At 53.8% G+C, this 17,076-nt stretch overlaps 1 protein-coding gene and 1 pseudogene across 1 annotated transcript; one reads left to right on the forward strand and one right to left on the reverse strand.

Annotated features, from left to right (window-relative positions):
- Positions 1–1,976: 1,976 nt before the first annotated feature.
- Positions 1,977–9,258, reverse strand: LOC124095275 (olfactory receptor 2C1-like; annotated as a pseudogene).
- A 6,470-nt stretch (positions 9,259–15,728) lies between these two features.
- On the forward strand, positions 15,729–16,673 carry LOC124095257 (putative olfactory receptor 2W6). Its single transcript, XM_046448433.1, has one exon. The coding sequence runs from the start codon at positions 15,729–15,731 to the stop codon at positions 16,671–16,673; it is 945 nt and encodes a 314-aa protein (XP_046304389.1).
- The last annotated feature ends 403 nt before the right edge of the window (positions 16,674–17,076 follow it).

Genomic DNA, 17,076 nt, shown 5'->3' on the forward strand with positions numbered 1-17,076 from the left:
CAGCAACAGAGCTGTCCCCACTAGGGGTGAAGATGCATGAGGTCTGGCCTCAATATGGTGAAGGTAGAGCTCGTTGAGCATCTGGGGAAGCCCTGGGAAGTAAGCTTCAGGACAGGGCTGCTGCGAGATGTCCCCCAGGAACCATCTGATGCCAAGGTGGCCTGCAGTGACCCTCAGTTTGACATGTATTTTGCATGTGTCTATCAGAGATCAGGTCATCTACACAGTCTACACAGATACCTGCCCGTGACATGGGAAAGCACAGCCTTGCAGTCCACACCCTTGGTCCCTAGTGTCCCATCGCTGCATACAATCTCCCGGGTTAGCGCTGAGATGCTGCACATCTGTATCTCCCAATTCACCCTGCAGCCCCAAACCCACCCCCAAAAGCCAGCATATCACAGAGGACTTGTGTGGAATCTGTTCCTAATACTAAACGAACTGTGCACAAAGACACCATCCTGCTCAGGCCTGTGGCAAGAGGAGGGTGCTGCCAGAAGCAGAGGCTGCGTCTAGTGGGGGACAAGATTTACTCTCAAAGGACATTATGGTGGACACTAAAGAGGCAGAAGGAAACTCCTTGCTTCAAGGTTGTTAGGAGGGATCAAAGAGTGGGCGTCTACCAAAATAGGGGTCCCTATCGCCCCCCTGCACAGGCCGTGTGTGCAGCACACCTGCAGGGCACCATGAGCAGCAGCCTTTCAGTCAGATCTTTGCCCCATCAGGGCTCTGTGCCACAGGGGTTGTGGGCATGCAGGATTCATATTAATCCACGTGCAAGGGGCCGGCTGGCTCTGATCTTTAAAATTGCCAGTAAAACAGAAAGTAGGCAGAGGCAGGTGATGATCCTACGCAGTCAAGAATTATAAAGAGGTGCTGGATATTCCTCACACATTCATTGAGGAATACAAAGTGACTTTTGTCATGGTGAGGTTGAAAGGATCATGTCCCCTAAGTGACCAAAGATGGATGGTGAGGGCATTAATGAAGCAAAGGTTTGATAAAGTGTGGGATGAAGAAGTCTGTTAGGAAAGGAAGCTCATGAGATGCTGAGAGACAGGAAAGGTAACCCGCTTACAGTTACCACCAGTTAATCCATTAAGTAGATCAACCTACTAGTGATGTTACACCTCCCATAAGATAATCATTTCACCTCTGAATATTCTTGCATTTTTTCACATTTGAGCTTTTGGAGGCATACCTCACATCAAAACTACAGGAGTGAATAATGTCTACTGCTCATTTTAAAAAAAATGTGTCATGAATACTGAATAATATGTGGACTTTTGAAAGCCATGCATCTTTAATATGTTAAGTAAAATAAGCCAGGAACAGAAAGACAAGTATCACAGATCTCACTTGTGTGGAATCTGAACAGGTTAATCTTACAGTAGATGTGAGTGGAATGTGGTTTGTGATCAGAGGATGAGCAGAGTGGGAGGGAGGGAGGGACGAATGGGGAAAGGCAGATCATCACAGGTAGGCGAGAGTGGGCAGCTCTGCAGTGCTGTGATACAGTTGGTGGCTGTGGAGGCTAGCATTGTGTGTTATGATGATGTGGGATTATATTTCAAAGAAAGGACTTTGAAAGTTTTCACCATAAATGGTTGATATTTGAGGTGTCAGCAAACTTTGTTGGAAGGCACCTGGGCAAGGGGAGTGGTTGTGGGAAAGGGTTCCAAGGTGGCACTTTCCACTCCATGGGGGTGGGGACAATGCTGGTACTTCTGGCTCTGGACAGCCATGCTGGCGAAACGCCAAGGTGGGCACAATGGTGATTAGAGATTTTTGAGTCTAAAGAGTCCTCCCGTCACTGGGTGGTTGACGTGGGGGAAGGGAGCCCTTCCTCTGTGTTCTCAGAGACTCACTTGGGTAGTGCCGTGGTGTGTGCGAGCCGTTGTTCCGGGAGATAGGCGGAGACCACCGCTCCTTAGGACTTGAGCCAGCCCTGGGATGCAGCCCCCTCCGGGCTGCCCTCACATCCTTGTTCTCAGGGTGTAGAGCAGGGGGTTGGGCAGTGGGGGACCACACAGTAGAAAAGGAACATAAACTTGGCCTGGGTGCTGTTGGCGGGGGGCTGGAGGTATATGACGATGCCTGGCCCAAATTACATGAGGACGACCAGCAGGTGGGCGCTGTAGTTGCCCAGTGCCTTGTGCTGCCCTGGGCCCTAGCAATGCAGATGCAGAAGATGAGCACAAGCAGTGGAGCCACTATGCCAAAAGGGACGGTTCCCAAGGTCAGGACCAGGTCGTTTGCTCTGGTATCACACACGCCAGCTTGATCAGGGCCGGCAACTTGCAGAAGAAGTGATCCAGGGTGTGGTGCCCACAGAAGGGAAGCTGGAGGCTGAGTGTGGCTTGGAGCACAGAGTTGGCCAGGCTGTTGGACCAGGCTGCGGCGGCCAGCTGCCCACACACCCACGGACGCAAGATGAGTGGGTACCGGAGGGGCTGGCAGATTGCCATGTAGAGGTCAAAGCCCATCATCGTCAGCAGGGCACATTCTTGCAGCTTGTCCAGTGGAAGAGGTGGACTGCGTGATGCAGCCCCCAGAGGTAATAGTCTTCTTGTCCCCCAGAGGTTGGCCAGCATCTGTGGCACGATGGTGCAGGTGACACAGAGGTCCAGCACAGAGAGCTTGTCCAGGAGGAGGTATGTGGGCGTCTGGAGTCTGGTCTCCAGCAGGGAGAGAGCAATGGTGGGGCCGTTGCCTGTGAGCTTGAGGATGCGGGAGACCAGCATCTCTGTGCAGAGGGGGCGCTCCAGCTTGGTACCTGAGAAGCCCAGCAGGATGATGCTGCCGGGGAGCTCACGCTTTCTCCTCCCATGGCTCTGGCTCTCCCCTGGATGCAGACAGAGAGAGGTGAGATGAGCAGGGCGTTTTCATTTCAGTGTCTCCATGGCAACACTCTGAGGCCTTCACCATGGTGGTGGGTGGTCCCGTTAGTTTTTGGAGAAGCCCTCCCTGTGTGAGTCTGCTCTGTCAATCTCTGCCTTTGCTGGTGACACTTCAGGAGGGCGACCTGTCGCATCGCAGGCAGACTTCATGTGGCAGTCCATGCGGAGCCCCGTGGCCTCACCTGTGCACTTATTCTTGTTATTTCTACTCTTTTTTCTATTACTAAGTTTCTCTCTCAATCCATTCCAAAGCCTTGCTGCTGTCCAGAGGGGAAGGGGCTTCAGGACTTGGCATGCACATCTCTTCCAGGAAAAGCTCTCGGGGGACAGTGCCTGCTGTGTCATTCCCTAGAGTCCGGGAGGGCCCTGGCTCAGGAGGAGGGCTGGTGACCAACTGCCCTGCAGCTGCCTGGTGCTGTGTTTTTCGCTGGGAGTAGATGGCTGCAGCTCATTCATAGCAAGCCTCTCTCCTTTTTTTTTTTTTTGCCCCACTGTTTCATTATGGTAAATACAGATAAAGTTTTCCACCTTACCTGTTCCTAGTGTGTGCCCTGTGGTTTCAGGCACACCATCGTGTGGTGCAACCCTCCCGCCTCCCACAACAGGATCCTCCAACTCACAAACTCCACCTTCACCTGCCTGATGTCTCTTCCTTGCTTCCTCCAAACCTGGCAGCCCCCAGCTTCATTGCCTGCATGTGATTCTGACCACTCTGACTGCCTCAACTAACATGATCATTCCACATTTTTAGTTTCACGATTAGCTCATTTCCTTTACAGAACGCCCAGAAGTGCACACTGCAGTGCTGGTTGCGATTTCCTACCTTTTAAGGCCACATAGTACATGTACACACCTGCTGGTGTGTCACCTGCTGCTGACCCAGAAGTCGCTGGCATGTTTTGTTGCTGTGAACAGAGCTGCCCAGTGTATGGTGTGGGGTGCTCTCTGACCTGCTTCAGCCTTTGGTGTGCAGTCAGCAAGGACAATGTGGACCTGGGAGTCAGGGGACCTGAGGAATCCGGGGAAGAGGCTGTCTGGCTAGCGCCCATGTCACTGTATTTCCACCGTAGTGGACGCGACCACTGGGTCTGCATATCCTCCATGAGCTGGACCCAGGCTGGATTGACTGCCCGATGGGTGTGGAGTTGAACCTCACCTGGGTCCCCTGTCCTTTCCTGGTGGTGATGTCTGCATATGCTCCCTCACACGTTGGCCATTGCACGTCTTCTTTGGAGAATGTGTATTTGAAGCCTTTGCTGAGTTTTGAGATAAGTTTTTTACCATCTGGCTGGTAATTAAGTTTCAGGGCACTGTTTATTCTATCATTTCAGATTTACCATGGGTTTTATGTGTGTTTGTTATTAAGTTGACATAGTTTCTATTCCTACATTTGTGATTTTTTTCATTAAAAGAAAGTTGAATTTTGTCAAATGTTTTACCTGCATCAAATTAGAAAACCTCATATTATTTATTCTGCTTCCTCTTCTCTTCATGCACCAACTTGGCTGGCCTTTGTGCACTGCAGCACGCTGTGTCCTGGTGGCCAGCCTGCCTGACCTCCATGTCCAGGCCCTGTCAGTGTCTGAGTTGCTGCGTCAGTGGTGCCGCAGGGCCTGGTTTGCTGTCTGTGCTGCTCTTCACCTGGTATTCATGTCTAGGTGCAGCTGGTCTTTTGGGAGGAGAAGAATGTTTCCTCTCTGGAGCCTCTGAGAAGACTGTGTCCTTTCCTCACTGGCCGCTGGGCAGTGGTCAGCAGTGAGCCTCCACGTCCAGGTGTTACTGTGCCTGGAGGTGTGGCTGGTGGTGTGTTGGGTCTCCTTAGTTATGGCCTGCTCATTTTCCACTTCGCTGTCCTCTGGTCCTGTGGGGCTTGTGACCTGTGGGCCTCTGCAGGACCAGTGTCCTTGACATCCCTTCCTTCTCTCTGCACTCTGAGCCTCCTGCCCCTGCAGGACCAATGTCCTTGACGTCCCCTCCTTCTCTCTGCACTCTGAGTCTCCTGCCCCTGCAGGACCTGTGTCCTTGACATCCGTTCCTTCACTCTGCACTCTGAGCCTCCTGCCCCTGTAGGACCTGTGTCCTTGATGTCCCTTCCTTCTGTCTGTACTCTGAGCCTCCTGCCCCTCCAACTGCTCTGCTGCACTTATGAGGAGAGGTTTCCATGTGCTGTCCTGAGGGTCCCCTGCATGGACCAGTCACTTCCCTCTGTCTGCTCTCGTTTCCTGCCTGGGCTTGGTTCTCTGTGTATGACCTGTGTGCCTCTGGGGACATCCTGTGTCGTCCTCTGTGGGCTGTCATCTCCTGGGGCTGCTTGGTGTTGCCCTATGTGCAGTGCCTGGGGCCCTCTGCTCCTCAGCTGTTCTCCATGCCCTCCTCCTGCCTGGCTTGGGGACTCTCTTGGGGGGGCCGAGACCTGGCACTCCTGTCTTCTCTCCAGACTCTCCTCTGCCTTTTCACCCATATGGGACACTGCCCTGCACATGCTCAGAGCTGCCCCCTGTCCCTCTGTTGAGCTCTTCCACTGGGTACTGTCCTTTCCCTCTCAGGACTGGCTGTGGATCTGTGCCGTTTTGCACATGTACCCTATTCCCAGCCCTCTGCCCTCTGTTCAGAAGTGCAGGTTCTAGATCAGCATGTCCTCACTAAGGTGCAGCCGCTAGGAGTGGGCACCGTGCATCAAGAAAGTCAGAAAGCGCACCACCAGCTGGAGGAGCCAAGGTCATACGTGGCGTTAGAAGAAGAGGAAACAGAATCTTGGGGCTGTGTGCTCATTCCCCAGTGACGCAGGCTGGAGATGCAGTGGATAGCAGTCCATCAGCCATGTGCAGGCATCCAGAGAGTGCTGGTCGCAGCAGGTGGGTGTGAGTTCTAATCTGCCCACAACAGGGGCAGTAGGTTTTGGGTTGGCTGGGGTGGTGCTGTGCACGGTGGGATGTCTGCATGGCTGAGGAGCACAGTGCTGATGCGCAGAGTCCACATCTGGGTGCAGTGGGGCCAGCCTGACACAGGGACCCTAGGGTGTGGGACAGGGAGCTCCAGCCTGGGGCTCTGCCTTCCTGCCCTGGAAAGCAGATGGCATGCCTCCCTCAGGGCATGGAGACTCAGTGTGCTGCCGGTGGCCTGGCAGGAGGAAGCATGTTGAAGTGACTTCTTTACTCTCCACATGACTTTCCTTTAATATGTAATGACCGCACAGCAAGCCAGGGAAACCACAGCAGCTCAGAGCACACAGTGTGGGTAGGGCAAGGTCAGTGCCTGGTCCTGGCTCTCGTGCTCCCCTGCCGCATGGAAGCCCTGGCCGTTCAGCTGGGCAGCTTCACTTCCGCTCCTGAAAGGAATTCTCCCTTACAGTATCCAAACCAAGCTAAACTAAACTTCAGCATGGTCAATTTTGGATAAATAAGTATACTATATTTTTGAATTTCTGTTAATTTCTGGTTGACGGACACATTCATAAGTACTGCTCAGGTGCCGTGTGGGGCTCTGAGGAGCTGGGAGCGGGTGGAGTGGGGAAGTCTGACTGATGGAGATGCGGGTTCCACCTGCTGACCTCCTCCTGGTGCGGAGGGTGCTTAGTGTCCACTCCCCTGTCATGACTAAACAGCCCAGTGCAGATCTCTCAGCCTTCCCTCTGCCATGGCTGTCATCCACAACTCCTGTCCAATGTCTTCCAGTGTCCCCCCACGGCTGGCAGCACTGCGGCCACCATCCTGCCCTCTTCTCCAAGGTCAGCTCTTTTACGTACTGTATGTGAGGATCAGCACATTTCTCTCCCCTCTCTGTCCGAGTGTCTACTAAAAAAGCAACCCTTAAATGTGGCCAGGGTGTGGAGGACAGGTGCCCTCTGCTCAGTGGTGGGTAGGGAAGTTAGCACAGGCGTTATGGAGAGTGGCGTGGAATTTCCTCATAAAGTTAAGTGGCCAGTGACCAGCAGCCACTTAAGGGCCATAGGCCGGGAGGACATCACGCAGGGGAGCTTCTGAAGCTGCACCCAAGTTTGACGGCGACCATGTCCATCAGCAGGAGGGTGGGAGGCTGAGGGCTGTACAGAGCGGCAAGCTCCTTGCCCAGCAAGAGGCCGATCCTTTCTCCTGGGGCAATGGACAAGCCCAGGACCACCATTTTAAGTGGTATAAGCCAGGCAGAGAAAGACAAATGTGATTTTATAAGGAATTTTCATTGTGCCTTGACACTGTGGGCAACCACTGGGTCAAGTTGGGCCACCAGCTTTGGGGACCAGCAGAAGGAAGGTTCTTGAAAAACAGGAAGCGCCAACCCTCTCTGGACCCCTGCTGCCTCGGTGTTGGCCTGTCATCCCTCCCAGGAGACCCTGCTGTGGAGCAGCGTGGGTCCCTTCCTCACGCCAGGCTGTGCTCAGTCGGCCTTGCATCTCTTTAGAGGGCACCGGGAACCTGCGGGCACCCACTCATGGCACCCAGCCCACCTCTGATGTGGCCTCTCTCTGTTTCCTGTCCCACCAACCTCCTCTTGCTGTTGGCTGTGAGCACACTCAGGGGGTATAGTTCCAGCTGGCTCCTCTTTCCCCCTCTGTGCACCAGGGGAGGCTGCTCCCGTCATGCCCAACACAGCCCCTCTCCTGGTCAGACTGCCCAGTCCTACCCTTTGTGGCACTCATGCTCTGTTTGCTTGTCCTTCCATCACTAGCCGTCCTGCCTCCCAACACTGCTGGAGTGGATCCTGGGCAAGCTCCCCGGAAGCTGTCCTAACGTTCATCATCACTATAAAATGTCGCATGTTGTTGTGCTGCTCTGTGATGACTGACACACCTAGGCCACGTGTAGGCAGCAGGCCAGGCGGGTAGCATGTCCATCCCCTGTCTGGAAGTTTCTCCTTCCTTCCTGCAAGTTGGAGCCCTTCTCACTAGAGCACCTCCTCTCCTCCACAGTGGCAGCAGGAGTCCCTCAGCTCTTGCCCAGTTTGCCTCCTGTAGGGGGTTGCCGGCTCCTTCACAGCTCACTTGCAAGTTTCATGCGGCTTCTTTGCCACCCGACGTTCCACACTTGGTTGGAATCAGATTGAGCATCCTGCCTGCCTCCTGCTGTGTGACACTGGTCCAGTGCTCTGGGCTTGCAGAGGGGTCCATGTGGGCTCTTTGCCCTTCTGTCCTGCTCTCAGGAGTCTAGGCTACTGCCTTTTCCTCTGTCAGTAGCTTCCATAGATGCACGCCTCTTTCAGTCCTGATTTTTTCTTGGGTTGCAAGCTGCTGTGCTGAGAGGGAAGATAGGGCCTTCCTAGGAAGGCTTTTCTGTCCCCTTGCCTGCCTCGGCCACCCGTCCTGGGTGAGAGTCCTGCAGTGTTGTGGAGCCACCAGAAGAAAGGAGGGGGCCTGCTCTCATGCCCAGCCCGGCCCTGACTCCCCTACCTGGAGGGGGAGAAGCAGGAGTTGAGCAGAGTGACAGCCCGCCCTAACACAGAGCCCTTGCTCAGGAGATGGGTGACTCTTCAGAGGGTCTGGGATCCTGTGATGGTGACTCTAGAATTTAACCAAGAGAGAGCATTTGTTGTTCCACTGAGCCTCCTGAGGGTTAGTGTCTGGCTCCTCTGGGGTCTGAGCCACGTGCAAGCAGGTGATTAGTTCAAGGGCCAAGTTTGCAGGAAGGTGCATCCAGTGGGAGTCATGTCTCTCTCATTATCTTGAGAACAGTCTTCCCCTGGGGTGCATGGCTGAAAGTGAAGGAAGTCTCTTCACATAGCAAAGCTCTCACCCCAGGGGCTGAGCAGTCTGTGGCCACCTCCTGTTTCTGTGTGGCTCCCTACCACAGCAGGCAGAGGGAGCTGTGTCCAGCACAGGGAGCCACTCCAAGTCCCCAGAGGCTCCCACCCAAGTACTTCCTGGGCCCGGCATGGCTTCTGGATGAGATGAGCTGAGCACGTCCAGGGTAAGGTAACTGAGGACAGGTGTCATTGTTCATGACAGGCGAAGCAGCTCCTGGCTCCAGTGAGAACCCAGCATCTCTGTCCCGCACCATGGGCATTCTAGCCCGTGGGCAGCCATGAGCTCTGGGGAAGCCACGACCTCCATGGCAGCTGTGTCCTCTGGTGAAGCCACGGCCTCTGGAGCAGTCATGGACTCTGGTGAAGCCACAGCCTCTGGTGAAGCCACCGCCTCTGGGGCAGCCACGGCCTCTGGAGCAGACTCAGCCTCTGGAGCAGCCTCAGCCTCTGGGGAAGCCACAGCATCCGGGGTATCTCTGGACTCTGGTGAAGCCACGGCCTCTGTTAAAGCCACAGATTCCAGGGCAGCCATGGACTCTGGAGCAGCCTCAGCCTCTGGGGCAGCCATGGACTCTGGAGAAGCCACGGCCTCTGGTGAAGCCACAGCCTCCAGGGCAGCCATGACCTCTGGGGCAGCCCTGGCCTGTAGGCCAGACAGAGTCTCTGGGGCAGCTGGGCCTCTGGTGAAGCAGGCTGCGCCGGGCCTTAGCTGGAGCTGTGCTTCCCTCACCCTGGCCATCACACTCACTCCTGGGCTCCCAGTGTGGCTGTCACCCATCAGAGTCCCTGGGAGAGCAGACACCACCTGGCTTGGTCTGTGAATGCCTTGTTGACTATGAGGGCTGTTCTCGCCATGGGGGCTCCTGGTGAACCAGTGCAAGCCCAGCACGGAGAGCACTGTCACAATGTCACCACTGGGCCTCAGTGCACATGGAGGCACATCCCTGGATCTCCCGGCTTGCCCCATTTCCTGAAAGGTGACATGGGTTTGACTCATGAGAGGCCTTTCTGCCCCACCACTCAGCATGGGCCTGGGTCAGGTTCAGCTATGTAGAGATGGCAGAGATCCCTGCAGGTGTCACCACACAGGCATCAGTGAGCCCCTCCCGGTGTCCCCACACATAGACCAGCCAAACTTACGGGTGTCCCCACACAGGGTCTGGCCAACCCCTCCAGATCCCCACATGGAAATTTACGCTACATACAATCCACATAAGTGTGAGTGAGGAGCAGCCGGTCAATGTGCTTTACAGAATTCCACCCAAGCCTCTGTCCCTATGAGGAGTGCTAGTCATTCTTCCACTCAGCCAGCTGTCTCTCTATCTCTGTCCATCTTGTGTCATCTGTCACCTATCTGATATGTATGTCATCTGTCATCTCTCTATCCAGCTCCGTCATCTATCATGTGTCCCCCTCCTCTGTCAATCATGTGTTGTCTGCCTATCTATCCCTCCATCCATCCTGTAGCTACCCTCCAGCTCCTGTGTCTACATCATCTGTCATCCATCTATCAGGATCCATCATCTTGTATGGGTCATCCGTGATCTGTCTATCATCTGTCATCTGTGATCCATCCATCCACCCATCCATGCGCTCTGTGTCTATCCTCCAGCTCTGATCTCTGTATCATCTGCCATTGTCCATCATCCCTGTCTCTCCTCTGTCTTCCTTCCATCTCTGGTCTGTCTCCCACCCTGTGGGAGGTTGCAAGCTGGCGAGAGTGCTGTGAGTTGGGGGCTGCATATGGGGTCTTCGCTCCACTGAGCTTGCTTTCTGGTTGAAGGGACTCGTAGCTGGTGAGGGAAACCAGGAGGTGTAGAAGGCAGTTTCCCATTCTGGTGGGAGCCCTAAACCCATGATGACAGCACAGAGGGGCACTGGGGACCACAGTGAGTGTGCACAGGGCAAGACTCATGGAGCAGGTGACATCTGGGCTGAAGCCAAGACTCGAAGAATAGCCAGAGGGAAAGGCAGGGCCCAGACATGGAGGCAGCACCAGCTTGCTGTAGGCTTTCCATTTAACATCGTTTTGGAATCTCTTGGACATTTCAGTCATGTTTTAAAAGCAATAATTCAAGTCCAGTATAGCTTCTGCCCCATTCACATTCTTTTCTCTTTCTATTTTTTTGTGCTGGGAATGGAACCCAGAGCCTCACATATTCTGGGAAAGTACTCCACTATGGAGCTACACTCCAGCCCTTTTTACTTTTTATTTTGAGACAGGGTCTGCCTAGTTCCTGAGGCGGGACTAATACTTGCAATCCTCCTGCTTTAGCCTCCCAAGTAGCAGGGATTGCAGGCCTGTGCCATGGTGCCTAGCAAGAGCCAAATCCATGTATCAGTTTAAGGGCGTCATTCTCTCCCTTTCTTAAAACTATCCATCATCCAGTTTGTTTACCTCTTTGTCAGCCTTTGTTATTTTCTGTATTTTTCGTTCGAGCTTTTTGATAGGTTTGTGCCGATGTTTCATTTGCATCTGAATTTGCATTTGCCTAATGACCAGTGTCCCCAACACATGACATATCTTCTGTGGTGAGACACCTCCTCCTGACTTTTGATCATTTTCTAATTGGATTAAACTGTGAATATTTTTGAGAGAGCTTCATATATTCTAGACACCCAACCTCTGTTACAGTTTGAAAATATTTTTCCATTCTATAGCTTGCCTTTTAAGTCTCTTAGTGGTATCTTTTCCTAGGTGAGTTTTGACTTGGGTTAAGCCCAATTAATAACCTTTCCTTTTGTGGGTTGCTGAGAGTCAAGTCTAAGAATTTTTTGCCTCTTCCTGGGTCCTGAAGGTTTCCTCACCTCCTTCTTTTAAAATTACATAGCTTTACAGTTTGCATTGAAGCCCACAACACATTCAATTCCTTGAGCTGTGTGGTCCATTTGCACCCAAGTTCATGGTCCAGAATGTTTGGTCACACAGGAGACCTATGTTGAGGCCCTAGGTGTCCTCAGCGCCAGCGTTTGTCCTCAGGCTGTGTCTTCTCCCCAGAATTGCTCCTAATCTCTTGGGAGCTCCAGCCCACGTGGGAAGCTTGCTCCAGGCCCTAGCAGTCTTTGCCTGTGGGCTGCTGCCCTCCCTGCTCCAGTCCTGTGACTCTGTACACACTCGTAGAGTCAGGTAGGCTGCTTCTCTCCTCTGTGTTCCTTATCTTTTCAGAGTTACTCACTATTTGCCTTTCTAGTTTATTTTCCTTTCCTTAAAAAACATAGAATAATCTTGACTATAGCTACAAATTGGAAGGGGTGTGGTTTGGGGTAAGAATGGTGTTGAGCCTGTGTGGGGGACAGCTGGCACTTGGGTCGTCTTGAATCTACCAAGGCTGGAGGCCTCTGCGGATTGAAATCTTGGGGGGTTCTTTCCATCTGGGTCTTGGTTTTCAGCCTGTGGGTTCTATGCATGCTTCCTTTTACATTTGTGAGGCTTATGCTAATTTTTTTATATTTGGGAGCTCAGTGCTTCCTCCCTGGGGGTCCTTGAGAGCACTGTAGTCCCTGGGGTCCCCCGGGCTTGGCTCTGTAAACACGCTGACACCAGCCTCCTCAGGTCCCCAGGCGCCTCATTTCCCACAGCTACAGGAGATGAAAGCCACCTTTCCTGCCCCTAGGTGAGCCAGTGCCATGGTGTCCCTGGCTGTGCCTGGGACTCAGCCTGCTTCCCCACCCCAGGCTACTTCCTCATGGAGGCCCCTTTTCCCCCATGCAGGGACCTGCCACTGTGAGACAAAGGCATTTTGATCTGAAATGTGGGTTCAGGCCACACCACCCACTGAGCTAAGGTGAGACTCCTACCTCAGGAAGTGATTTCTCCTCCTCCTTCTGCTGCTGAGAGCTCGACCAACTCTTCTTCAGGTCAGATGTCATTTTTCTGTTTGATTTTCTATCAGAGTTGTCACTGAAGTTGCCTTTGGAAGACCCAGAAACTAAAGGGGCCAGAATTGGCTGCTCATTCCTGGAGAAGTCTTCCCCTGATCTCTGGAATTGAGAGAAGAAGGGCTTCAGAACCTCAGGTCCTCAACCTTCCCGGAATAAGAAGGGTGAGGACTTTGAATTTTGTGTGTGTGTGTGTGTGGAAATGAGGCTCAGGTCTGATCCTCTACTGAATTCATCTTTGTGGTGGCTTCTATTAGGGCTTATATTGGTTAGTGTGCATCAGAGTAAGGAGCTTCCCAATACCAACTTCTAATTTGGAACTCCATTTTTGGGAAAGATACTGCATATGATTCAAAAAAGATAGAACACACTGATTTCTACAATGAATCGTAGGCATATAAAGATGATTCTGTTCTACTTGTTTGCCTAGTCCCTGCTGGGCCAACCCAGGGTGCCCCTGGAGACTAGAGGCACACATAAAACCACACTCTTGTGTAGGTGAGGAGCCAGGTTGAACAGAAAGCTCTGTTCTTCTGTATCAGCATAGAGAGAGCTTCTCTGCGATTGTGAAAAGAATCACAGGCTTTCCTCTAGAGACTGCTGAGACTAAGGGAGCTCTCTGTAGGCATGTAAGTGCAAGTTGGTGAGGGAAAGGTGACAAATGACAGCAGCCACAGCCCTACAGCACGAAAAGGATGGGAAAGGAGGAAGTGCAGAGCAGGAGACCTGAGCCCTGGGCTTGGCTGCCATAGGACCTGAGAGAGTGCAGAGAGGGGACCTGGGCCCTGGGCTTGGATGGTACAGGACAGGAGGGAGTTCAGATCAGGGGACTTGGGCCCTGAGCTTGGCTGGCACAGGACAGGAGGGAGTGCAGAGTAGGGGACCTGAGCCCTAGGTTTGGCTGCTATAGGAAGGAGGGAGTGCAGAGCAGGGGACCTGAGCCCTGGGCTTGGCTATCATAGGACAGGAGGGAGTGCACAGCAGGGGACTTGAGACCTGAGCTTGGCTACTATAGGACAGGAGGGAGTACAGAGAGGGGACCTGAGCCCTGGGCTTGGCTGGCACAGGACAGGTTAGAGTGCAGAGCAGGGGACCTGAGCCCTGGGCTTGGCTGTCACAGGACAGGAGGGAGTGCAGAGAGGGGACCTGAGCCCTGGGTTTGGCTGCTATAGGAAGGAGAGGAGTGCAGAGAAACGGACCTGAGCCCTGAGCTTGGCTGGCACAGGACAGGAGGGAGTGCAGAGCGGGGACCTGGGCCCTGAGCTTGGCTGGCACAGGATAAGAGGGAGTGCAGAGCAGGGGACCTGAGCCCTGGGCTTGGCTGCTATTGGAAGGAGGGAGTGAGAGCAGGGGACCTGAGACCTGGGCTTGGCTGGCACAGGACAAGAGGGAGTGCACAGAAGGGGACCTGAGCCCTGGGCTTGGCTGCTATTGGAAGGAGGGAGTGCATAGAGACAGGAGTGGCCAGAGAGAGTCTCACCTTAGCTCAGTGGGTGGTGTGGCCTGGACCCACATTTCAGATCAATGCCTTTGTCTCACAGTGGCAGGTCCCTGCATGGGGAAAAAGGGGTCTAAAATTCCTAAATAAGAATGTGCAGTATATCTGAAATATAAATAGTTCCCCTACTCTTTGTTGTTAATTTCTATCCATTAAAGCCTAGAAAGCCCTGGTCTGTCTTCCATGAGTTGGTGTGGTTGGAGCATAACCTTAGGTCAGAGAATCGAGTCCCATTCACCAACCCAATTTCAGAACATTAGGCTGAAGTTTCCATAATGAGTTCACATTTATTATTTCATGCCAATGAAACTACTAAAGGAATTTGACATTTTCATAGCTCCTTTGCAATTTCATGACTGTCAACTAAACACCTGGGCAGGATGCGAGTCAGAGGACTATGCGTGGTGGCCACCTCACACTGATATAATAAAGCATGGAGAAAAAATGTTTTTAAAAGACCTGAGGTAACCTTGCAATTTTGGCTCAGGAGTGGCAGTCTAAGTGACAGCCATTGCTAAACAATTTGTGTAGTTTGTCATCGCCAGTCCTTGGGTCTCTCCATGGGGTGAAATTTAGCAATGGGTCTGTGGATACCGAAGCTCAGCTGCTCTTCACATTCGACACTTGCAAAGTATGCCTGTGAAAGTCTCCCGGTTCTTTAGCACTTGTCTGGCCACTTCTGAGGGTTCCCTGCCCCTTTCCTACCCCTTTGTGTGGCTTGGCTGGGGATCTGGTGTCTGAACTGTTGGATTCAAACTTAGGGATCCCCACCACAGCTTCAGCCAGGCAGAGTTTGCAGACTCCACCATGAGGGCCGACAGGTGGGGCAGCAGGCACAGGCACACAGGGGTCCTTCAAAATGCTTCTGTACTCCCATGTCCACTGTCCTGTGTTGCCTGGTGTCACTTGCTACTACTGTCTCAGGGGAGGCCTTCCTCAGTAGCTATTGGCACTATCAGGCAGGGTCCCCTTCACAGCCCTTGTCTTAGACAACTGTAGCCCTGGAGGCTGTAGGTGGCCAAGGTATAAGCCCACTGTCACCAGGCATGTAGACATGGGAGGTATGGATAGGGACCTAAAAGCCCTGTCCTCTTTCCATCTTGCATGAGGAAAGCCAACACACAGGATACCAAGCTGGGTTGTAGGTCATGTATTGCAGAGGCAGAATCACACCTGTCACCTCAAGAATTATTGGGTCCTGTTTTGATACAATGGCCTGCCATTCAAGGTGGCCTCGTGTGTGCATTCGCGAAGTCCCTGAGTATCGCCCCTGAGTTTGGCCTCTGTACCTGGGCACATCCTGCTGGCTCTTGTGGGAGCATCCTCCTCAGTGGGCCACAGGTCACATTCCTTCTGTGAACACAGCCAGAGCCTGGCTCTCAGGTCATGGCCTCCGTTAACACAGGCGCTGCTGCAGGGCTCTCCCCACCCGTTGGGAGCCACTGGCCAACACCCAGCCCTCGACAACTCTTCTGGCTGAGCTTCTGACCCGCCTTGGTCATCACATGCCTGTATCGTTCCCCAAGGCGGCAGGCTCCGGGACAGATCCATGCCCCGCCTGGGAGTCGGGCACACTGCCCTGCACATAATGGGCATCCGTAGGTGTACACTCAGAGTTGAACTCTCTTGAGTGCACAGCCGTGTGCAGCGGGCAGGGGGCCATGCTGCGTTCTCTTACCAGTGCCCTTGCTGTTTCTGCACACAGTGGGGTGGCCATGGGGAGCGGCAACGACAGCTCCCTCCAGGCGTTCATCCTGGTGGGCTTCTCTGACCGGCCTCGACTGGAGAGGGTCCTGTTTGCCTCTGTCTTGGTCTTCTATGTCCTGGCACTGGTGGGCAACACTGCTATTGTCCTCTTGTCCCTCGCGGATGCCAGGCTCCACACGCCCATGTACTTCCTCCTTGGGAACCTGTCCTTCCTGGACCTCTGCTTCACCACCAGCATTGTGCCCCAGCTGCTGTGGAACCTCTGGGGCCCAGACAAGACCATCAGCTACCACGGCTGCGTGGCCCAGCTCTACATCTACATGGTGCTGGGCTCCACCGAGTGCGTCCTCCTGGCCGTCATGTCCTACGACCGCCACGTGGCCGTCTGCCGGCCCCTGCACTACATGGTGCTCATGCACCCCCACCTCTGCCTGCAGCTGGTCGCTGTGGCCTGGGGCTGCGGCTTTCTGAATGCCTTCGTCATGTGTCCTCAGACCATGCGGCTCTCACGCTGTGGGCGCCGCAGGGTGGACCACTTTCTCTGTGAGATGCCGGCTCTCATCGCCATGTCCTGTGAGGACACCATGCTGGTGGAAGCCTGTGCCTTTGCCCTGGGGGTGGCGCTTCTGCTGGTGCCCCTGTCCCTGATCCTTGTCTCGTACGGCACGATCACAGCTGCAGTGCTGAGGATCAGGTCGACCGCGGGGCGCAGGAAGGCCTTCAGCACTTGCTCCTCCCACCTGCTGGTGGTCTCTCTATTCTATGGGACCATCATCTACATGTACCTGCAGCCGGCCAACAGCTACTCACAGGACCAGGGCAAGTTCCTCACACTCTTCTACACGGTGGTCACACCCAGCGCCAACCCCCTCATCTATACCCTGAGGAACAAGGATGTGAAGGGGGCAGTGGCCAGGCTCCTGGGCTGGGAGAAGGGGTCTGGGGAAGCTTAAGTGAGCAGCATTTGCATCTGGCTGCTGAGTGCAGTGCCCCCGTCCACATCCTCAGGCCAGTGGTGTTCTGTGGAGGCGGGCTGGGGCGGATCTGGGAATCTTCACATATACATCATGAGATATCTCAAATTCACACTTGAGTCTCAAGTACAAACGTGACATCCATCTGTGTTTCCTGTGTGCACATACACATAGCCTCAAAGTCTCTGTGTAGGCATTCAGATCACCTGTGTCGCCACAGGCTTGCAGGTCCCGGGTGGGGTTTCCATGGTGGGGTGCTGATGGTGCTGAGGAGGTTTTGGGTTTTGGAGCATTGGGACACGGGGAGCTCAGATTGGGGTGCCTGATCCATGCGGAGGACTTGCTGGAGCTGTTCCTAGTCACCTGAGCCACCAAGTGAGGC

Source organism: Marmota monax, unplaced genomic scaffold (genome assembly GCF_021218885.2).
Source record: "Marmota monax isolate L192 unplaced genomic scaffold, Marmota_monax_Labrador192_F-V1.1 WCK01_AAM20220418_F8-fsc00327, whole genome shotgun sequence".
Lineage (NCBI taxonomy): Eukaryota > Metazoa > Chordata > Mammalia > Rodentia > Sciuridae > Marmota > Marmota monax.